This window comes from Phaethon aethereus, assembly GCF_964289735.1.
Source record: "Phaethon aethereus genome assembly, chromosome: 1".
Taxonomy (NCBI): Eukaryota; Metazoa; Chordata; class Aves; order Phaethontiformes; family Phaethontidae; genus Phaethon; species Phaethon aethereus.
The window spans coordinates 6,711,309-6,735,294 of NC_138575.1; the positions used below are offsets into that span (position 1 = coordinate 6,711,309).

General features: G+C 40.0%; 1 protein-coding gene across 14 annotated transcripts in view; it reads left to right on the forward strand.

The window, feature by feature from the left end:
• The window catches only part of CELF2 (CUGBP Elav-like family member 2), a gene marked incomplete at both ends in the record, with an annotated part of 372,062 nt that extends 354,894 nt beyond the window's left edge, over positions 1-17,168 (forward strand). For 3 of the 14 annotated variants that reach the window (XM_082009660.1, XM_082009650.1, XM_082009659.1), the window contains 4 exons: positions 2,071-2,202; positions 7,979-8,158; positions 10,983-11,126; positions 17,041-17,168. In XM_082009660.1, coding sequence (XP_081865786.1) covers positions 2,071-2,202; positions 7,979-8,158; positions 10,983-11,126; positions 17,041-17,168 — 584 coding nt within the window. Of the gene's footprint in view, positions 1-2,070; positions 2,207-7,922; positions 8,159-10,982; positions 11,127-17,040 lie in introns of all 14 variants that reach the window. The other 11 variants (XM_082009658.1, XM_082009654.1, XM_082009657.1 and 8 more) reach the window with 5 other exon arrangements.
• Between the last annotated feature and the right edge of the window lie 6,818 nt (positions 17,169-23,986).

The following is a 23,986-nucleotide window of genomic DNA, read 5'->3' on the forward strand; positions in this document are numbered from 1 at the left end:
AAAAGCCTACAATAAAATGGATAGTAGTTATATTTTGTATTTGGATGGCCATTCTTCTCTTTGTAAACTTCAAGGCTTTAAATTATGTTCATACAGTGTCCTAGAGTAGAGCCATAATGACATAATGTCTCATTAGAATAATTAAAATTTCTCTTAGAACACTTGGGGCCCAGAAAAGAAAGCTGTTATATGACAAAATTACAATGTGCAATTCTATTTTTTGTCAACGATAGAGTTTAAAATGTGGCAAAATCTCAGTAGCCTGATTAGCTGATCAGCCTGGGATGCTAGGTCGATTGACAAACTTTTGAGAAAATGACAGATCCCATACTCACGGTTTCTGTATTATGTTTGCAAATAATAGCACAAGGCTAAATTTTGTGATCCAGACTTTGCAGTTCAAGGCTTATCAACACTTTCCATGAACAACATACTAGTAATATCTTGAACAAGGTTGATCTATTGATCTCATTTTCTTTTTTTTTTTTTTTTCTTGCAAGTGGCCCTGTTGTTGAGCTCAACATTACTGTAAGCTGTTTTGTGATCAACTAAGTTGGGTGCAAGTGTTGATCTGCTGGAGGGTAGGAGGGCTCTGCAGAGGGATCTGGACAGGCTGGATCAATGGGCAGAGGTCAGCTGTGTGAGATTTAATAAGGCCAAGTACCGGGTCCTGCACTTCGGCCACAACAACCCCATGCAACGCTCCAGGCTTGGGGAGGAGTGGCTGGAGAGCTGCCCGGCAGAAAAGGACCTGGGGGTGCTGGTTGACAGCCGGCTGAACATGAGCCAGCAGTGTGCCCAGGTGGCCAAGAAGGCCAACAGCGTCCTGGCCTGTATCAGCAATAGTGTGGCCAGCAGGAGTAGGGAAGTGATCGTGCCCCTGTACTCGGCACTGGTGAAGCTGCATCTTGAATCCTGTGTTCAGTTTTGGGCCCCTGTCGTGGTTTAGCCCCAGCCAGCAACTAAGCACCACGCAGCCGCTCGCTCACTCCCCCATGGTGGCACGGGGGAGAGAATTGGAAGAGTAAAAGTGAGGAAACTCATGGTTTGAGATAAAAACAGTTTAATAAGTAAAGCAAAAGCCGCGCACGCAAGCAAAGCAAAACAAGGAATTTGTTCACCACTCCCCATGGGCAGGCAGAGGTTCAGCCATCTCCAGGGAAGCAGGGCTCCGTCACGCGTAATGGTTTCTTGGGAAGACAGACGCCATAACTCCGAACGTCCCTCCACCCCTTCCTTCTTCTTTGTCCCAGCTTTATATACTGAGCATGACGTTATATGGTATGGAATATCTCTTTGGCCAGCCTGGGTCAGCTGTCCCGGCTGTGTCCCCTCCCAGCTCCCCGTGCACCCCCAGCCTGCTCGCTGCAGGCCAGCACGAGAAGCTGGACTGTCCTTGACTACTTAGCAACAACTCAAAACATCAGCACCTTATCAACATTTTCTCATCGCAAATCCAAAACATAGCCTCACGCTAGCTTCTATGAAGAAAATTAACTCTACCCTGGCTGAAACCAGGACAGCCCCTCACTACAAGAAGGACATTGAGGTGCTGGAGCATGTCCAGAGAAGGGCAACAAAGCTGGTGAGGGGTCTGGAGCACAAGTCTTATGAGGAGTGACTGAGAGAACTGGGGTTGTTCAGTCTGGAGAAGAGGAGGCTGAGGGGAGACCTTATCGCTCTCTACAACTACCTGAAAGAGGGTTGTGGCAACAAGGGCGCTGGTCTCTTCTCCCAAGTAACCAGCGATAGGATGAGAGGAAATGGCCTCAAGTTGCGCCAGGGGAGGTTTAGATTGGATATTACAAAAAATTTCTTCACTGAGAGGGTGGTCAGGCATTGGAACAGGCTGCCCAGGGAGGTGGTGGAGTCGCCATCTCTGGAAGTGTTCAAAAAACGTGTGGATGTGGCGCTTCAGGACATGGTTTAGGGGACATGGTGGTGCTGGATTATTGGTTGGACTTGATGATCTTGAAGGTCCTTTCCAACCTTAGTGATTCTGTGATTCTGTGATTCTGTGAAATAAGCAAAATATGGCCTTAATTTTGCCTTGCCTTTTTTTCCTTTCAGTGGCTGCATCAACTGCTAATTCCACAGCTGGTGCGGCCATGAATTCTTTGACTTCTCTGGGTACTCTCCAAGGACTGGCTGGAGCCACTGTTGGACTGAATAATATTAATGCACTAGCAGGTACCGTAAGCAGTGAGTATTTATTGCTGTGGTGGACAGCCTTCCCCAATAATCATGCCACAAAAAACTATCAGTTGTAAAGTGATGATATGATTATTTTTGATCTATATACAAAATAAGGGGGTTGAGCTGATCTAGTTCCATTTGTGGTACATATGCAGTTCTGAAGTCTTTTAGTTTCACATAGTTTGCTCTGCAAAGTGGAGTCCCTTGGGTCCCTGCACAAAGACTCCTTTTCTTGCAGGGTGTATGGAAGGTCAAAGAAACGTCACCAGGGCTTTGGGTTATCTAGGTTATAGGAGAGGCTCCTTTTTCATTTAGAGAGTCTGACAACAGGTATATCACCCCGATGTACAAAACCTCACTCAGAAACATAGTGATTAGAAAGATGTCTGCAACGGAGGCAGTCCTTTTAAAATGTCTGTAGGATTTATCAAACGGACTTGAGAGCAACATACTTTAAAAATGAAGGCAAGTCTTTGGCTTTTAATTGGCAAGTATAAGAGAATGATGCAGTCAGTCACCTGTAATACCAGAGCATGCACATCTATCCTATGACATCTTGAACAAACCCTGGCATCTCCAGCTATGTAGATGCCAGTAATTGTTAGAATATTCTTTCTTGTTCTTAGCCTTGGTCAAGATTTTCCTGAAGAAGAAGGATTTTTTTTTTTTATTGTTTCTGCTATGATGACTTCACCTTTGCCTGCAATGGAAGAGATTTGTCCAGCTGCATTTTCCCCCTCCCCTTTTTTTTTAGCTGCTGTTGCTCCTTGCATTTGCTTTTGCAATGCAAGGAATCTATTTGGTCATTGCCAGTCCATGACCCATCATAATGTACCCCCAGGAATGGATGTCCTCCTCAGTATCTCTTGCTCACTCTGATGCTCTGCATGATGCCCTTTTCGTCACTGTTACTTGGCTGCTCACCCAATCTTTTTGTTCCGTGATCTCTGGTTGTCATTGTTGGGAGTTGGGAAGGAAGGGGGCTAATGGATGTCCATGTAGCAATGTTGAGTGGTTGCATGGGGTCTTGTGTAAAACAGGTCTTGCTTCTGGCAAGGACATGCGTATTTCACACAAACAACCTCATAGTAAGTATGACTCAAGAACAACTTAAGAAAAGTAAGTATTAGATCCCAAAATGGCAGCTGTTAGTTTCCTTTCTTATTATTACAATAGTATTAAAGGAAGCCACTACAAATGGCATGCATGAAAAGCTAACTTAGTCTCTTCTTGTGAGCTCTCTTAGTAAGAGAGCTACCCTGTCATAAGTAAGATTAAATATCTTTCCGGATGAACAGTCATTGTGCTTTACTTGGTCTACAAAAGTCACAAGATCAACAGTGGAGTATGGGTTCCTGCTCCTTCCCTCCCACAAGTACTAAGAACCCAGGCACGTTGGAGCACTCCAAGATAACGTCCCCTTCATCAAGACCAAGCAAAAATGAATCACCTGTGAGCTCTTGACTTTGTGGGACCCCTTCTGTTACACTCCTTTTAACACTTCTTGCTAGGCTACAAGCAAAGAGGTTACGTTTTCTCAGCAAGTATTTTGAGATGATGTGTGTGCAAACTTATCTGCGTGTGTCATTTGAAGTGTTAATGACATATTCACAACCTAGTACCAAATTTCAGCTTGTTTTAAGCCACCGTTACTTCCATGGACTTGTACAACAGTGGCTTCAGTCCCAAATCTTCTTCATGGATGTTTTTATGGACAGAGAGTGTATGTGCTTAGAATATCTGTATGTGTGTAGCACTTACAAAATGTGTGTGGATGTGTCTGTCTATGTATATACATATATGAGAAAGATCTAAAGTGGGGAAGATGCTTCCCACAACACAACACAGTGTTGTGGCACCATTTCTCTCAAAAAGGTGATGCTGATTATCAGTTTCTGGTAATTGTGATGCTAATGATAGCAAAGCGTTGTTCAAATTACAACCTCCTCTGTCTATTTTACTGACGAGCCAGTACTTTTCATAGTGACCATGTGTGATCCAATCATTCACACTGAAACTAGGACTTTGCCTTTGGGAAACCTCAAGTTCAGTGAGTCTGATTTTTCACTCTATGTCATGGTCATAAGCACTCCAGTAAAAACATTCAAACATCATTTGGTCATGGAGGTTCTTGAAGTAATTGTGCAGAGAAGTTGGAGTTGAGTGACATGCTTCTAATTGGGGAATTAGAGACAAGCGTGGTCCAAAGCACAAGTCAAGCAGAGCTTAACCAAAAAATGAATCAGAAAGTGGCACTGGGCTTGGGCATTGATTTACACAGCGGCGCTGGAAAAGATACGCTTCTGTTAAAGCCATGTCCTGCTCTGTATGTGAGAATCACAAAGAGGATGTCGTCCAGACTGAGCTCACTAGAAGACTTTTATCTGTTTTCTGGATCCTGGCTGGGTCCATGAAAAAGAAGCTGGGCTGTGGGGACTCATAGCGCTCTCATTGTAGAGAGAAGCCTTGTAAAAAGATATCTGGAGGCCTTAAAAATTAAAGAAGGTGGAGTATGGGTTGTCTCCAAGGGTTTGGCAACAGTTGTACGTACATTTGGGAATTCACCCAGTCTTCCCTCAGCTGTGCTTGAAGCATCTAAAAACTTAAATGACAAAACATGAGGTTGTCTCCTTTGGGCACATAAATTTAAATAATGTAACTAACAAAAAGAACTATGAATACTGAGAAAAAATTAATAAAGAGAGAGGATGAGATTCTTTGCAATTAAGAAAGAACACCATGGATTTAGGATACTGGACACCTATAACACAATGTTTGTGTGTGAACCCAGGGCAGTCACTTAGCCTTCTTGCCCCCATATTTACATCTGTAAAATGGAGATAAAACTATTCGTGACAGATTTGAAGGTGCTTGGAAAGCACTTTGAGCCACCTTTGGACTTGCCAAGCATTGTCACTTCTGTATTATGTAGAGTAACTCAAAAAAGTAGAAGGCCATAGATGAGAGACTCCAGAAGGTTATTTCACAGAAGCGAGGAGGGGACCAGAGTTCAATATCAGACCGAGGTGCATTGGTAGAGATAATAAAGAGATGGCAGAGATGTGTAACTTCAGCTGGACCTTGTAGATTTCATAAAAATGTAAAAAAGGAGAACAGAAAAAATGTCGAGAGCTTGCTGCAGATCTGTTTTGCTCAGGAGGGAAGTGTATTTAGACACGTGCGCTGCGGCAGCAGCAGCCGTGCCCTTCCCAGGAGCAGTGCGGTTTGCTAATCTGCTGGCTGTTTGCTAATCTGAAATCATTTGGTGGGAAGGGGCTGTTGATTCTAGGTGAAAGAAAGGGGGAGGATGCTGCCCACTGCAACACAAAGCATGTTTATCTAATAGGCTGATGACTCAAGAAAGATAACATGTTATCCTAATGCTTCCTCTATTATCAAGTTATTTCAACACTATAATAAAAGGAAAGCTACAAGCTGCTTTATCAGGAGCTTTTACTTTGACCAGTGGTGTGTATACACCTGTGCAAGCAGTGACACAAACCTAAGTACAAAAACACCAGAACAGGTTCAGATCAAGCTCTGGATCAAAAAATAATGATGATTATTATTGTTGTTGTTATTGTTGTTGATATTATTATTATTATTATTATTATTATTATTATTATTATTACTACTACTACTACTACTACTACTACTACTACTACTACTACTACTATTCCTCCTCCTCCTCCTCTTAATTTTCCAAATATCCTGTCTTTTACATATAAGATGCTTCACAAGCTATCTTGGTTTGCAAGTTTTTGTTTTATAAATGGAGCCATTATACAACAAATACCTGGCGCTCTTGTGCTCTGACAGAGGTTTTTGTTCAAAGTAGTGGCAGCCAGTACCTCCTATCAGGATACAGCGATGCTCCGAGGTGGGGTGGAGGGGAAAGAGAAATCTTCAAAGTGCGAGACATTTTATTAAGGAAAGGCTAAGAATATCACATCTCTGTCAAGTGTTTAGTCACACAAATTACAGTAATATCAAAAGGTATAATTTATGCAGTACAGTTCTCTTAATTGGCACGGACTCTGGTGGAGCCAGAAAGGTGCCACTTGAGCAATTGTCCTGATTATCAGAGACTCATAGGAATATACTTTTCAAATTTACATAAGAGATGGAAGAGAACTAGTAGGTCAGCATCTTTATCCTCCTCTGTCAATGCAGCATAATTCCTTGCAATGTTCTTTCTATCTCTAAATTACTCATATGATAAGGTTTATGCTACTTTCCTTGAAGATTGTTTCCCAGTCTAATAGATTTCATTGTTAATTCACTACAAAGTGTCCTCTGCTTAATTTCCTCACTTTTCTCCGATTTACATATCACCCCTTATTATTGCTCTGAAATTAAGCCCTCTCCTTCTCTTCAATACCCTTAGCTTTCCGGTCTTGTTATGCCTCCACCAGTCACCTCTTCACCCATCATTTTGCCAACCGAAACACTACACAGTCAACGTCTAAGAAATGGTCGCTGGTGGTTCTGGGTGTCCCACTTCTTACTGATCTACTGTACCTTGAGTGGCCTGATTAAGCCCTTTTAAGTTGTTTGTGAGCTGTTCACCTAAGAACTGGGGAGCACAGGATAGCTAGTTGTGTGGAAAACTTGCCCTAACTCTCAGTCCTGATGAGCACTTACTGCTTCAGTTGACTCAAGTCAGAGGCCTAGGTGAAGAGCAGGGCTCCGAACTCTGCCAAGCCTTCAACTGCCGAAGAGACCATAGCTCTAACAGAAAACTCACTTTTTCTGGAATTTCTGAAAAAAGTAAGTGTTAACACTGTTGACTTCAACATGGCTCATTTAGGAACTATGATGAGGAATAGAAAAAATGGAGAGAGAGAGGCTGTAGCGCAGGAGTTTGTACTGTACCCACCATCAAGTCAGTAGTAAAACTTCTTTTGCAGACTGCACTGTTTGCACGGGTGAGGGATGCCATTTTCTGCACAGCTAGCAATCCAGTCTGAAATCTCCTCTTCGGCAGTCTTCCCAGTTCAGTTAATCTGTTATTTATTGGGATGCAGAATTGCTTTAAAGAAAAATACTAAGCAACTCTGCTTCCAGTGAGAAGACAGACGTTGCTAGAACCAAATGCCGTTGTTTCTTGGTGAAAGATGTCTAGTCTGGATGAAGCACTTTTAGTCACTCTAGACATGCTGCTGTTCACCTCTTCTGGAGTAACTGGAGCAACTGGAGGAGGAGGGTGGAAGCGCAGAGCATCGCAGTCCATCTTCCTACCACAAACCTGAGGGACGAAGCCCGTAATTGTACGGAGGGTTGTTTCGAAATGCTGTCAGTCACTGTTCTCTGCTAACTGTGTATAAGCAAAACACTTCTGATACGGTGTGGTCATGGCTTGATGCTAAAGACCCTGCTCAGAAAGAGTGGGTTTCCTCGCAGACTGCTTGTTCCCAGTGGCCAGCTTGCAAGGACGCAGGTCAAACGGGTCCCGCTCCCCCAGCTTCAGATCCCCTCAGCAGAAGGAGGGGTGTGGAGGAGGCTGGGCAGGGAGGCTTTCAGGAGCAGCGAGCGGTAGTACTTGCCAGTAGCAGGCTGCATGCGCGTCCGTTTGACTGTGCAACCCTTGTGCTAAAGTGAGCCTGACGCCAAAGTCGTGTTTCTTTGTTTTCAGTCCCATTTGGTGAAGTGCCGAGCTGCATGCACTGCTGTCGTTGTCAGTGTCGTATAATACCAATGACTTTCGGAAAGCACTAATGAACAAGTGCAATTTCTTTTCTCTATTGTTGGGTTTTTTGTAAAGTTGCTCAAATGCTCTCAGGTATGGCGGCCCTGAACGGAGGACTCGGCGCAACAGGCTTGACGAACGGTACGGCCGGCACGATGGACGCGCTCACCCAGGCCTACTCAGGAATCCAGCAGTACGCTGCCGCCGCGCTGCCGACGTTGTACAGCCAGAGCTTGCTGCAGCAGCAAAGCGCTGCGGGCAGCCAGAAGGAAGGTAAGCGCCCGCTGCCGGCGGAGCAAAGCCCGCGCCGAGCGAACCGCACACAACCCCGTGTCCTGGGCTCGTTTCTTCACAAAGGCTTAACAAAGGACCTTGAGTGCCTAATCTTTGATTTTTTTTTTCCCCCCCAGTTTTCTCCTGTTTAGTATTGTTAGTATTGTTAGTATTGTTAGTATTATTAGTATTATTGCTAGTATTATTAGTATTGTAACTTTCTTTAACCTCTACTGTAATTCATTTCATCTGGCCTTCAAGTTATACTTCACTGACCATCTCCTCTTATTTACCAACTACCGCATAAAAAGGCACCGGTAACAAAAATCATCCCTTTATGGGTGCCATTCTCCTGTTTTCCATTTTCTGCGATAATGGAGTTAATCTGATTAGGTTTAAGGTTTTGAGTTAATGACAAGATCCGTTTTCGCTTTGAGTGGTTCTTTGCTTAATTGCGGGTCTTGCGGGGAAGCGACTAAGTGAATGATTGCCCCCGCTCCGCGCGCCAACAGCAAATAAACCTCAGGAAGTTGCTGCTAAGAATAAATGAATACTAATTACAAGATGTTTGGGAAAATGAGGTTACCCTTTTCCCCTCTCCTGTTCCCCTGCACACTTCCCAGGCATTTTGGGGGTTTGTTTCTGTTTTCATTGCTTTCTCTCATCCTAATTTCCTAATTTCTAGAAGGACAGGAAAATATAGCATGCTTTCCAAGACTGTACGTACATTGTCACTACTGTTCTCGCCAGGACTAAGCTTTGGCAACAAACCTAGTATAATATCCTCAAGAGAAATTTTTTTATCCTCTTTTAAAATAGTATCTTGTACTGCTATGGGAAGTCTTTCCTAGGAAGACAAATTTGGCATTTCCCTAGCTGACTATTGTATAGGGACACTGGAGTTAAAATGTATATTTTCTCTGAATTCTTTACTTCATTTACTGCAAACAGCTTGGATTATTTAAGATGAAATTTTTTTTAATTTTTTTTTTCCTCTTTTATTCCTGTTCTCTGCATTTATCTTTCATCTTGCTCACTTTGGTCACTGATAACAGACTATTTGACAGCAGAAAGAAATTGTGAATTCAGTGTCATTGTAAGATACATATTGGAGGACAGTTTGATTTTTTCCTAACTATTTTAGTTTTTTTCTGTTTATGAGCATTCCTCTCAAGTGTAGGCTTACTTTTTATTATTACAAATTGTCCCTTTTAAAATACAGTCTTTTTGTTATATGTCTTGTTTCTCTTAGTAAGGCGTTAAGCTCAAGTGAGTAAATTCCATCATTGAATACTGACAACTGTGTTTTGTCTCTTAACATGATTTCTGATGGAATGGCGAAGAGTCTGCAGTGGCTGAGGATAAACAAGTACCAGAGGAAAATGCTATATAAATATTAAATGCTGAAGTACAGTGAATTGCCTCATGCATATGCTCTAAACTATTGTTTATAGGTCTTTTCTTAGTATTTTTTTAAAAAATATTATTTTCTGGATAGGATGGTTTACTTGCAGTAAGAAGAAGTAAGTCCCAGGTGGCCAATATTTTTCATAGCTTATTTTTTCATCTCCCAAAAATGTTTTTCTTTATAAAAACATTTTTTTTCTAATCCATTTATCCCCTTCTTTTGGGCGAACATTACCTCTTCCTTCAGGCTGAGAGAGGGCAGCCAGCCTGGCTCTGCTGTGCGGGAGAGGTGGGTCTTTGTGACTCTGTTGCGGAAGGTACTCCATAAACCTGATGCACACTTTCCTCTTCCTCTCCAGAAAACCAAGGACATCACATCTGAGGCACACTTAGGTTCCATTAAGCAAGGGAATACTTAAACAGGTTACTGTAGATGTGTTTTTACCAGAAATGTTTGTTCCCTTTGTCTACCACTTATGCTTCTGGTTTCTGCATGGGAAGGCCACGTCTGGCTCCGTCATATATCATGTTCTTCCAGGCATCCATTGCTCATTTCCAGTATGTTGTTGCAAAGGAGAAGCTGAGCTAGGGAAAAAAAATAGGATGAGTGTTTAAACCAACAGCACTAATAATGTGTGTCTCAAATTTTGGCTGTAAGAAAAATATTCAAAGCACCTTTGAGTTTGCATCTTTCTTTGCAAACTCAACTTTGTCTAAAGCCATTTTAATTTCAACCCAATTACTTTACCTTAAGCTTTTTTAAAAGACTGACTTTATGAACTTTATTCCAGGAGACAGAGCTTTGCATGGGGAATTTGTATTTTTTAAAAAGCTGTCATTTTGAAATGAGCCGGTACAAATTTAATTCTGGATAACTTTCTCTCCCTGACTTCCCTGATTTCCAAGTCACAAGATTTGCTTTGTCTTATCCTTTTTATTCCCAGCCCCACCAGTTTCCTGCCCTTTGAGTTTACAGCTGTGATACTCAAATCTGAGCTCAGCTCACTGCATTTCCATAAATTCCCACAACTACAATTAAACTGACGAACCCATGCAGGTGGTTGAGGCAGCAGAGGACTCCTTGTGCAGTTCTTGGGGTACTGTGAGAGAGTAATATGTTGTGTACCTGTTCTCCTAACCTTAATCATACTAAAAGACACTCATATAAATTGAATAAAGAGGCTGCAGTTTAACTTCTGTAGTAGAGTTATCAAGTAAACACTTTTCAAGATAGGATGCTCTAAAGAGCTGCATTTCAGCTCCGTTCCTTTGATGATCCACTTGCTTTTGTTCCTTCAAAGTTGGCAAGTGAAATGCTTTCTGACCGTCACCTTCAGTAAGTATTATGGAAAAATTGATTAAATATAGCACTTGTAATAGCTGTTTTCATACTCTTTTTTTGTTTGTTTTCCTAAAGGTCCAGAAGGGGCAAACCTCTTTATTTACCACCTCCCCCAGGAGTTTGGAGACCAGGACATTCTACAGATGTTCATGCCTTTTGGAAATGTTATCTCTGCTAAAGTCTTCATTGACAAACAGACCAATCTGAGCAAGTGCTTTGGTATGTCAAATTTAATAAATCGAATAGTAAAAACCACATGCACTGTACTGAAAAAGGGCCAGGAAATAAAATTAACAGCAATGTGAGAAATGTCATACTGGAATCTCATTCCAAAAATAATGGACTGTTAATCCTCAAATGAGCAGGAAGGTGCACAGACAAACTAGTTCTAACCAAAAATTGGATATGAAAAAACAATAATAATCTTCCAGTCTGACATCTCGCATGAATGTGTCAAGTACATGAAACTAATTACACCCTATGTGGGGGAATGTCATTTAGTATACTATTAAAGTGCCTTATTCTGGATACCTAATTATTTTCTATTGTATAGCTGAGCCACTTAAAAATGCTCTATGCTTAACCCATTACTTCTACATTACAGGAATTTCTTTCTTCTGAATTAAGGACAAGATTTTGCAATTAGTGATTGAATGTTGTGTACGTGTAGTTCAGAATGCTTTGCACTCAGTTGATGTCTAGAGATGCAGCTCCAGCTGTTGTGGGCGGGCTCCAGTGTATTATGGAAGGTAGCATCTCCCCTTACCTTAGGGCAGGGATGAAGGGAGCCTCACAAGATCAGTGTTAAGTTTCCCAGAGAACACTTTGAGCTGCCAGAGGATTAGATCACAACAGAGGAGAAGACGATATGTTGGTATATAAGGCAAGTTCTAGGTTTGATTAAGTGGGCTGGTGTCTTTTGAACAGCATAGGTGCACCAGTTCAGTGCTTTGATGGTGTGGAGTACAGAACATAAGCGAGTGGCAATCTGTTAGAGCTTTAGTCTAATAATTGTGGTCTTATGCAAGACATGACGAGGTTCTAGGAGGAGGAAAGAATCTCTTAAAAATAAGGTTTGATCTAAAATTCTGGAGCTTCCATAAAAGTGACCATTCTTTCCCAGAGTAAAGGAACACAGCTGTATGTATAACAAAAGAGTAACCAGTCCAGACAACCCACTAGTTTCCAAAACTCATCTGTACCAACAATGTTGTTCTTTGCCCACCACCATCTCTTAATTCTGAAGTGTCCCCATTAACCATAATACACGTTTCTTAGCTTGCATGTCATTACTTTTTTAAAATTTAGGTTTTGTTAAAGTGTCTGTCTAAGAATTTGTCTCCACCAGGGCCATTCAAGGGCCCCACAGCTACTGGGCTTAAACCCATCTTGAAAGGGTTTGAATTTGTCTAAACAGGCAGTACCCAAACGTGAAGAGAATTCATCAAGTTACTCAGAAATACCTACTGCACTGAAATTCAAACCTTGCCACAATCTGAGTGTTTTTCACCTGAGTGAAAAACAGGTTCAGTTTTTCACTTTCCAACTTTCAGTTGGAAAGTTAATTCGGTTCAAAGAAAGGGTGTGACATTCTTGCTACATTTTTCCATAGTCTTTCAGTTTGTTTTTGAAGCATTCACCTCTTTAAGCTTGACAAAAAATTGTTCATATCTAGACTAATATAGTCCAGCATGTTTCTGCAATGGGTTAAAACAGTCCCTGAGGCTGTAGCAAATTTGAAAAGTAGACTAGAAATGGACTCCCTATTGATCTGGAGCCAGTTCAGTTAGTATGTTGGGGTGACAAAATCATTGTTGAGGTCTCCAGGAATCGTGATGAAATGTCAGATCAAGCTACATTAATTGAAATGCAGCAATTGTGGTGACTGCTGAAAGAATGTAGATTAGTTTGTGCAGGCGGCTCAATTCATCAGCTCGCTTCCCACACTTGCTTTTTCTGGGTTTCCTTTCACTCTTTGATTACCTACTTACACATTTGTCTGGATTTATGGGACACGATTACCTAACTTAGAGTGATGCACCGATGTTGTCTTATTTGAGGGAAAATGGAGGGGTCAACACCCAACAGATGGAGGATTCCTCTGTCTTTTTGGCATTAGTCAGCTTTCACTAACATTTCAATTTCTCATTCTTCCTCCCCAGATATTCTGCCACCAGTGAGAGAGTTCTGCTTTAAAAACAAAAAGTACTGCAGTGGCAGAGGAAGTTGAGATTTTCTGATTTAGTAGGTGACTACTTGGTGATGCTGCTAATCACAGGCAAAACCCGAATTAATCCTGCTAGTTTAACATACTAGCATACACTGTATGTACCTCCTCAGCTTTTTTAGTAAGAATTGTCTATTTGTTGTTTTGGTCCCATATTTGTGTTTTTAAAAGCTATATTTTTTCTCTGTCCTCCCCCAAAAAACCTAGGAAAATAGTGCATCTGAAAAACCCATTTCTCTCCTGTATCATTAACGGTCATTGCTCTTGGTACAGTTTTGGTTTGGTTTTTTTGTTGGTTTGGTTTGGTCTTTTTTTACCTTGTTAATAATAATAGGAGGAGGAGGAGGAGGAGGAGGAGTAATAGTAATAATGTTTTGCACATGCTTGGTGCTTTCTACTCTGGAGTTTCCAATCTCCTGTCCAAAGGAGGAGGAAACCAAATTACAAATGAGGATAGGCTGAACACCAGAAAGGTGAAGAGATTGTCCAAGGCTGTCCACTGGCAGAATTTGGAAAGGAATGTGCATTCCAAGTGAGTTGCAGGGTAGCAATATACAGTGATGAACTTTTATGTAACACTACTTCTCAAAATAAAAAATTACTTTTCTTTGCGGAAAATGGACTTTGGCATTAGTTGCTTTCTTGTCCACCTCAAATGAATGATCAAAAGATTAAATGGTGATAAGGATGACAGGACAGTCCATTTGCACCTGGAAGTGCTCTTCCATGAGTTCACACGAGCCCTAGTTGATTCAGCAGGCAAAGGTTTTCACTCTTCAAGCTTATCTCTCACCTTTCATGAACCTTATATAAATAACAGAAATGAGAGATGTAAAAGTAAGACGGGGAGGGGGGACCCAATGACATCAGTGCGTAAATGCAGTCTGCTTCATAGTAAAATTGCTACTTGAATGGTTAAAAATATTTATCCTGATTATAGAGATACCTAAAGATTTAAAATAAAAATCAGAATCGTCATGACAGGGCCTTTGAAAGTTGGTAAGAAACATCATCCCATCCTGATGTAACCCATGTTTTAAAATTCAGACAAAAAATGTCGAATGGGTGCAATCAGAAAAAGACAAATAAAGGAAGAGAATGCCAGATTCCCCTGTAAACTGTATAAATTAAGGTTCTCAATAAGGGAGAAAATGAAAGGGTAACAGGCTAATGTAGATATAGCATTCTGTGTAAAGAGACAAATTGTGAATCAGAATAACAACCGAACGATAAATTGTTCGTTCCAATGAAGCACGGAGTTTGTATGCTTGAATTTGTGGCTGAGTCAAGGAAGCTAATAAAGAGACATAGAATGAGGTAAATTGTCTCATCCCGCTGGGAGGTAAGCATAGCCTAAACATAGCCTAACTGTTCATCTGTCATGAGTGGTGGTGTCTAAATTGGTGACATGAATGGCGGGTGGAAGAACCACCTCTGGTTCTCTTCATTCACCATTCATAGATGCCATTGAAGAGACTAGTTGAGATCAGCTGCTTAACTTTCGGGTGGCTAAAACTAGCTGAGAAGAAAAGGAACTAAGGTGATGAGAAGTGCATCAGACTTCTGCTCTGAATGCACTTAGAACAAAGCAAAGGTCCGGAAAGCTGTAAAGGGAAAGCTGAATTGTCAAGGTAGGTAAGAGTAGCTACATCTCAGTTGCGGAGCACCTCCCTGGAAGATGCTACGGTTGCCTTCCAACTCAGGGTAGATGTCTTTTCTGTCCCTGAGGCAGGGACAGCATGTCCCTGAGGCATGTTCAGCCCGTACTTACGTTATGTAATGTTATCTACAGTGTTGAGGAGAGGACTCAGTTCTCATGTTTCTGTCTGACAGCAAGACAACTTTCTTTGTATAAACTCCAAGATGGCAAGGAGGAGTAGAGTCCTAGGTCCCACTCATGAAAACACATATCCTAGCTTCAACTTACAGTCCATTCTAGAAGGGCTTAAAATACTGTTAACAAATAAAAAGGAAGGCCAACAACCTAATGGACCAGCCCAAGGCACCTGTTTATTTTAACCACAATTAAACATTCCCATTTGAACGGCATGTTGCATTAACCAGGCAAAATCCTGGTTCACAGGCATTTAGCACCCTCTGTTTTAGACAGATGTATCATTCTGTTAAGTCAGTATGTTCCAGTCATTTGCAGAAGACATTTGTATTTTCTTCTCCCATAATCACTAGACGACTAGGTCAAGGTTGAGCTCTGAGCTGATGAAAGTAGACACAGGAGTGCAGTGCTAAGACAATGATTGGAGTCATGTGAACATCATGAACAGATCTGCTGGAAGAAAACAGGGGGAAGGAAGAAAGGAAGAAAATGAGGAGGATCCTCAGGATATGGCAATAATATTAAGAGGAAATGTTCTGGTGGAGAAAATGAGGAAGTGACACGAGTTAGAAAACCAACTAAAGTATGGAGGAACATTTATTATCCCTTAAGGACATAACAAATAATCAACCACGGAACAATATGAACAGGGCATATTGGCTTTGGCCAGGAGAAGGTCTGCAGAGGTTTAAGTGAGAGGTGGTTTTGAGTGGAAGGAACAGAAGTTAGCCTGAATTGTGAGAAGAGTCTTAAATTAAATAGTTTGCTGAAGTTGATTTATGGTGAAACCATAGGGATGGTCTATGAAGGAGGGCAGCTGGGCAAGGACCAGATGACTTGATAAGAGGGTTTTTTTCTTTACAATGGGGAAAGTGTAATATTCTGACACTGAAGATGGAAGGGGGCAGCAGTGCAAGGTAAGCAAGAGCCATAAAAGAGCAGGTTAAAACGATGGCAAAAAGAGGTTACGAATCAGAAAATACGCAGGCACTAAGCACAGTTGAAGAACGCTGTAGAAGAGAGGCACGCTGAGAAGCCTGTGTGTTAGGACTGAAAGCAGAGTGTGTGGGAGCCATGCTTCAGCAGACTGAAGGGATATGTGTTAAGGCAAATTCAAGTGGAAAGAAGAGGGAGCATTTCAAAGCAGATGCATAATAGCAGCTGAGTACAGTAGTAATTAGCCAGGCTGAGGCAGAGCAGCAGTTAGGCGAGCTGCAATTGCAAGTGGGAGGCCCAGATATGAAAATGAATTTTGAGCTCCCAGAATCGGGGAGCTTTGAGTCCATTATGAACAGAGCATTTCTAGTCTCCCAGGGAAAAGAAGGCTGGGCCAGGCCAGCCGTTCGGAAGTACCCGCGCAAGCTTTATCCCCTTAGTTAGTGCTTGCAGCCGAGGAGCAGTTCTGGAGCTCTCGTCAAGCCCTGCCGTCAACTTCACGACGCTGCCTAATTTTGATGCTTGCCTACCCCTTTGGGGACCAAGAGGCTGAATTAATTAACATTTAATGTACCTTGAGACCTTGAACTGGAAGGAGCTGTAAAAATACAGAATATTAATATTGCAACTGTCCTAGGCGAAGCCCAAGGAGACGAGTGTTTCATAGTGCTCGGGACCAGCGCACACGAACGCACATTCGGGTGTGCAAATGCGCGTAGGGATCGAAGTTTGGGGTTTGTTTCTGTAACCAGGCTTTCTGTTTCAGCTTCGCATCTTCAGACTGGCCTAATAGTACTTCCTAATAGCCTGGGAGGTATGTAGATATTACTCTGAAAAGTGTCACAGTAATAGGTATCTTCAGTCTCTAAGGTAGGTAGGTAAATAACAGATTGGACACTGCATTGCACCAAAACCGGCCGAAGCATCCCGGCTAGTAAAGGAATATTATGAAGGTAAAGGGGAAGGCAAAGGCAACGGGAGAGGAAATGGGATACGGAGTGTGACCAAAGAACTAACTGAAAGTGAGGTGAATGTGTCGAATAAATAGTAATAATAAAATCCTAACAAAACGCCTTCTGACATTTGTTCTAACCTATAGTTCGCTTTCTCTCCCGCCTCCGTTCTGTGTCTCGTAGGTTTTGTTAGCTATGACAATCCAGTCTCTGCACAAGCTGCTATCCAGGCAATGAACGGCTTTCAGATTGGCATGAAACGCTTGAAGGTTCAGCTGAAACGCTCCAAAAATGACAGCAAACCTTACTGATCTTAACCCCAGATGCTTACTGCTCTTATTTTAGCTTTCTTAGGGTAAGTCCCATGAGCAAACCTGTCCTCTGCAGGGGGGTTAAGAAAGAACATAGAGCCAACCTTCACCAAGAGACAGTTATTTTTACAGTTACCACTTCCATTTCCCCACTTGTCCTTATTACACTTGGCTCCCATTTCCTTGCCAAGTAATTACTGAGTTGTGTTACTGTATTTTGTTTTGCAGCATAATTTATCTCCTTTTTAAAACAAAAATAAACGTCTTGAAATTCAAAGCAACACACACACACACAAAAATGTGCAATTTAACTCTGTGAACCCTGGTGCCATTAGCACACAATAAAAGTTGTTTTCTATGGATGGATCATATTTTACCAGGGTGGCACCAGCAGTTTATAGGTTAAACAAAATGGCCTCATGCCAGTTGAAGCACTTATTTTGCAACAAAAATTGAAACAAGTCTTTCCACTACATCAACTTGTTTTTTGAGAAGATTTGATTTTTTTTTCGGTTCAGATCAACGTATTGTTATATATTAGTCTGATTTTACACTGGTCGTCTTTATATTTCACTTTTTTTTTAAGTTCTCGGTTTTTTTTGGAAAGGATTAATGTAAAAAAGATTTAGAGATCTGTTTCTAAAGCTACAGGGTTTAAAATAAAAAAAAATAAAATAAAATGAGTGACAATACTTGATGTTTCTTGAGAGATAAATTTAATAATAATAAAAAAAGAAAGCCACAGGCCTGTAAATTTTATTTGTAAAAAGCATTTCTATTTTTATACAAAATTTTTACTGCCTCAGAAATAATGGAAGTTATTTATTGCCTATTGTTAACTTATTGGATACCTAAAGAGCAGCTCTCTATGCTAGCTAGATCCTTTGAAGTAGTCTCTAGAGTAATTGTGCCAAGAATGGGCGCTTTTTCACTGTTGAACCCTACACCCTTTACACAGTTCATGCTTTTATCCTCTTGTTTGTATTTGTCTGGTTATTTTGTTCGTAGTTTCCATTACCTAGTTTAAAGTTCAGTTGTCTGACCGTTTTTTCCCCCCTCCCCGTACCTTTCTGTTACATTTGTAGAAACTGGTTCTTTCCTCTCCTTTCTCCCCAAAGAGGAATCCATCCCTCTGACTCCTTTCAGATGGATTCTTTCGGGGTTCCATTGTGCTCTTGTTGACAAGTATTGTAAGTTAATGCAAATTATGTGAACGGCTCGTAGACTCTTCTGATAAAAGATTTGCATTAGTTTTCTCCTGCACCCATAAAAGTGATTTTGTTTGTGCTGCATAGATTCTATGTAACTTTTTTCCTCTTCCTTGTTTTTTCCCTAGACATCTCCATGCCCGTTAGCCCATCGTTTGCCTAGCATGTCCCTGTGGCGTCTCAAAAAAAAAAAAGTTTCATCGTCCCGTCATTGTTTCTGATGTCTTTCTGACCTCACATCATATTTGGTTCTCCTACTGACCTTTGATCTAGTTTGACCTTTGAAATTTGCATGTGACCTCATCTAGCTATGAATTCTGGGAAGTCAATGTGAAAAAACATTGCTGCATTCATGCAAGACTGAAATTTATTATTAGATAAATTAATGATAGGATTTAAAAACAACCTGTGGCAAAATGTTTTTTCTTTCTTTCCTTTTTTTTTTTTTTTTTGGGTTTGTTTTTCTTTTTTCCTTTGGGTTTTTTTCTTTGGGTTTTTTGGTTTTGTTTTGTTTGGTTTTTCTTTTCATTTCGTAAAAAAAAAAATAAAAAAAAAAAACCAGACTTGAAAGTATTATACAGGGATTGGCATTCTGCCTGGTCACTGGTGACAATAGCAATATGTGTCCAGAGGCACAGAATGTTGGTTTCTAACAGACTACTTCCAAAACAGTTTGAGAAATAAAACTGTCTGATTTTAAGTCTCTAGAGGTCTGTAATAGTTTTTACATTTTTCAGGCAGTGTAAAGTTTTTTGATAAGGCCATTTTAGGTGGCTCACTTTCTCATTAAAGTATATATATAGAACCACTTTTTGTAGATTAGTATAAGAAAATATTTACCCTGTTTTAGGGCAAATGCTACCTACTTGTGTCACCTTTTGCTGAACTGACTCACAGTTAGACAATCCATGGTTTAATGCACATGAAATTACCTATATTTTATACTGTTTCAATGTACAGAAGAAAGGTTACTGTAAAATGTGTTACGTTGGTGCTTCTGTGAATTAAGTTGTGGTTTCATCATGAGTCTTATGGTCTTAAGTGTTCTATGTTTATAAAAGGCGAGTTTAAAATTGGTTTACTTGAACAACAAGAACAAAAACAAGGTTCAAAAAAAAACCACAAAAAAAAAGTTGTTTGCTTAAAAAAAAAATTTCATGTGAAAAATGAAAAAATATTCCAGAATAAGTTTGTGTTGGCTTGTGACGCATTGATGTCATTTTTTTATTGTGAACAATTTAGATGTGTTTGTGTTCAGCAAAATGTGATCGGTTTTTCTTTTAAAGAAAAAAAAATCAGTGAAACTATAGTGCCAAATTCCAAAGGTACTTTCTTCCTAGAGCTTCAGTGTGTTTCTTGTGTGAAGTAATTTGATAACATGGGTATTTTATTATGTGTTTTGTATAAATCCCTAATATTTAAAGAAAAAAGAGGTTAAAAAGTTTGTTAACTTGCTATCCTGTGGTCTTGTTGCCTGAAATTGTTATTGTTTGTTATTTCTCTTTGATGTTTTTTGTAAAACATTGTATAAGTGCCCATGTTTCACTTTTTTAACCACTCTGCACACATCAATGCTGTGAAAGCAAACCTCACTATGTATTTTCTTCATATTGTATGGAAACCTCTAAGGTGAGAAAGTTTTGAACTTTTAACCCTTTCCACCCAGAGCTGTCTTGAGTGTTAATACCTTTTATACATTCACCATTTTGCTGTTTATTTTTATATATATATCTATATCTATAAATATATATATACTTAGTTTTTTGTGGTTTATTTAATACATGGTTGAAATCAGAACAATGCACAGGGCAGATCTGAAGGACAAAAATATTTTACTGCTGTCTAAATTTCTTCTGTATCTATAACTAAAATTATTTAAAACCGTAATTAACTTGTGGTTTTCCTTTTTAGATTTTGGGGATTTTGTCTTTTCTTAAATAGCTTTTAATATGCTGCTGGAATATGCTATTCAGTATTAATAAAATGAAAGAAAAAGAAAACAATTCTTTAATTATCTATTGTGTGAGCCGCTCCCAGAGAGGAGTGGTAAATCCACCATTTGAAAACCTTGAGGAGAGAAAAAAAAAAAAAATATTTTTGTAATTTAAATAAATGAACTTTTGCTTAAATCAGATGCACTAGATCTTCCTGGGTGAAAATTCAGTGTGCACTGCAGTTAAACTACTTTTTATGGATAAAGTTTACATACACTGTAATGTTTGGTGTTATCTGCCATTATTTTTAACGGCAATATATTGGCTTACTCCTGCAGACACTCGTATAGAGAGGAGTAACTTTACTCGTGCAAGTAGTCCATGGGAATATATATGTGACTGGTGTGGGTGTTTGCTGGAGGAAGCTCTGTGTAAGGAACCAGAAAAGAGATGCTGGTAGCCCTTTTCACTGCCTTGTAAGTCTGATTAGATCGCGTTTCTGCCGCACAAGTAGCGAACAACAAACAAATTTGGGTTTTTGTTACCGGTATAGAGAATTCATTGCCAATCCAATGCGTGTGAGCAGCAGTACCTGCTTCTGATGGTAAAGTGCCATACCTCCTTCCACGTCCTATTTCTATCCGATTATATTCGAAGCCACCTAAAATTAAAAACGAAGCCCTATACGAACAACATCAGCTGGTGCACTCTTTGTCTCTCATCCCCAACTTAAATGCTTCTTTATGTAGAGCCCTGGGATGGAAAGGACTAGCCTCTAGTGATGCAAAAAAGTTTCCTTCTTATAGCACATGCACTTATAAATAAATGATCTATACTTTTCTCACATGTTTTTACTACTGCTGGGGCCTTCCTACACCCTTTGAGGGCTATTTTGTACTACTTGCAGCAATTTTGCATATTCAAAGTATCATCTCACGTACGTGATATTATATATATGTACATGTATATATAATATGAGATCATCATTTGGATTGTTTAGACTGTTTCACTAATTTTTCTCATTGTACCCACCGTATGAAATTCCAAAGCTTTTTTAGACGCCCGAGCGCGTCCCGTGGGTTTGCCAGTGCAGTTAGAGCGGTGATGCCTTTGGTCCTCAGGCGGTGTAACTGGGCATCGGGCTGCCCCGAATTGTGCTACACGGGACGTTGGCTTAGCAGTGGGAGAGGAGGAATTTTGCTGTACTCCCAGGCAACTGAGATGGGTCATTGCTGAGAAAAGTGTCCGTCTTGAACTAAAATTTAAAAAAATAAAAATCGAACACAGAAACCCAAACATACGCCTCCTTGGAGACGAATTATCTACCAGTTCTCTTTTAAAATATTGAAAGGAAAAAGCTGCAAGGGTGCAAGGGCCTAATAAGAGAGGAAGAAAAACAAGGGAAATTGCTTTACAAAATTCTAATCAAAAGACTAGACTAGTTGTTTTTTCAAACAAATTAGCTAATTGCGATGAAATGGCAGTCCTCAAAGGAGTAACAAGTTCATCTTTCTTTCACCATAGGGGTTACAGTTCCTTGGCTTGTGCTACTCTGGAATCATTTTACTGTTTCTGTTTTTATTATCTTAAGTGCTAATTAACAAAAGGAAAAAAATATCCTGTAGTTTCATTACCTTTTTGGATAATGTCATACAAAAAAAAAAAAAACAAACCTATGTATTTGTGTTTTTTTTGTGCTGTGAGAATTGTTGTTTGTAGATTAATAATACTATCATTTTGTTTAGAATTACAAACTAGTTTTTAAGTATTGTCTGAGAAAAGCCAAAGTTAATGCAACCTAGTGGAAACTGTAAGACCATTTGAGTATTGTTTCTGTTTTATTGATGCATTTGGATTTTGTTGTTTGATGGAATTTGAGCCAAAAAAAAAAAAAGAACAAAAAAGGAAAAAAAAAAAAGCAGGCTTTCCTATTTCTACAACTTGATTGTACTTATGCATTTTGTACCAGTGGAACTTTTTATACTGGAGATTAAAAAACAAATGGAAATTTTTGTGGCTTACTCTCGTGGGCCCCCTCGATCATGAGTGATTTTCAAGTTTGATTTCTGGACGGTAGAAAGAGAGTTGGTTTTGTTTAGAGAATTCAAAACTTTGGCTTGATTTCTTTTTTTCCCTTTGCTTATATCTAGTGTTTAGAATTTTGTCTTAACAAAAGCGGTAAGTTTCACTTTTTATTCTGTATCGTGCAGTTACACAATAAGGTAATTAGAATTAGGAGTACTCGGTCACTTTGCGTGGATAAATGTATTAGTTAAAACGTTAGGGGTTTGCTTTTTTGCTGTTTAGATCAGAGTTTTTTCTGATTCTTCTGTCCTCATTGTGAACATAACCGTGTAGTTGAAACAGTCAGACTTATTTTTGTAACGTATGTTATTGTGTGATGCAGTTTTTTGCTTCTGTCTCCAATATTAAACCATTTTCCTAATACTTGTCTCTCTACTTTGTGTGTTGTATTGTTGGTGGTCATTCTGTGTTGGTAATACATCTACACACCTCACTGTTTCACGTGCCTGTTTTTTTTTTTCTCTATTTGTTGGTTGTGTACAAAAGATACAGTCGATTCCACCTAAGTGAATATCTGATTGGGGGGCAAAAGAGGATTTGTACATTTTAGACATGTTATGGTTTCTTTGATTTTTTTTCTTCCTCTCTTCCCTCCCCTAGTCTTGCCTTATCACTTGGAGAATCTATCTGAGCAGGAAGCATTTTAAATGAGTTTCCTGCAAAGTCATATTGAAGGTAGCTTTTGTTAGCCTTCCAACTGCAAAAGCTGCTGCACACAAACACACAGAAGCCACATGAAAAGATTTTTTTTTTTTTTTTTGCTGTAACATTTCAGTCAGGCTGGAAAACGTGGATTATGGAGATCAATTCTTCCTAGTCGTTAAAAAAAAAAAATTACTCTGCCACTACTTTGCAGAAGCATATGAAACATTCAAGAAAAGGAGGATGTAGCCTTGGGATTTCTTCCAAACTGCACAGTAATCTGATGGCATATGGTGTTAGTCAAACTCTCCTTAGAAACTAATCACATCTTAACTAGGGCTGCGAGAGCCTGCAAAAGCCTACCAGGTGATCGAGCTTGTGATGTGCAGTTATACCTATAATAATTAATAAAATAAAATCCAAGTGAGCACAGGAAGACTTTCTATTAAAGCCAGTGGAAGTTAAAAAAAAAAAAAGAAAGAGATGAAGAAGATCCCCTGTTGTCCAAACGGGTGATATTTTGCTGTGGGCTTACAAAGCAGATCGTTCTCAGCATCGGCTAATAATAGTGTTACACAAATCTCAAAGGGTCGAAAGAAATACCATAGCATTTTTTTTTCTCATTATTTTTTACAGTTGGCTTTTAGCTTTTTTTATTCTTTCATTTTCCTATAATTTTTTCCTCTTCACAAGAATCTCTGCTCTCCCCCAACCGGTGTCTACCATGATGAAATAAAAGCTGCAAAAGAAAAATCTGTGTTGTCCTGGTTTACAAAAAGTCTCTCTTCTCTCATCTGATCACAGATACAAACCTTACAATTTGGAGAGGGGGAAAAAATAAGCAAAACCAGCCAAACCAAACCCAACCCAAGGAGGAGAGAGAAGCACTGGCAAGTGCTCTCTGGAATTCAAGCCATAGGCCCCCGTCCCCTTCCTTTGTCCCACTTTC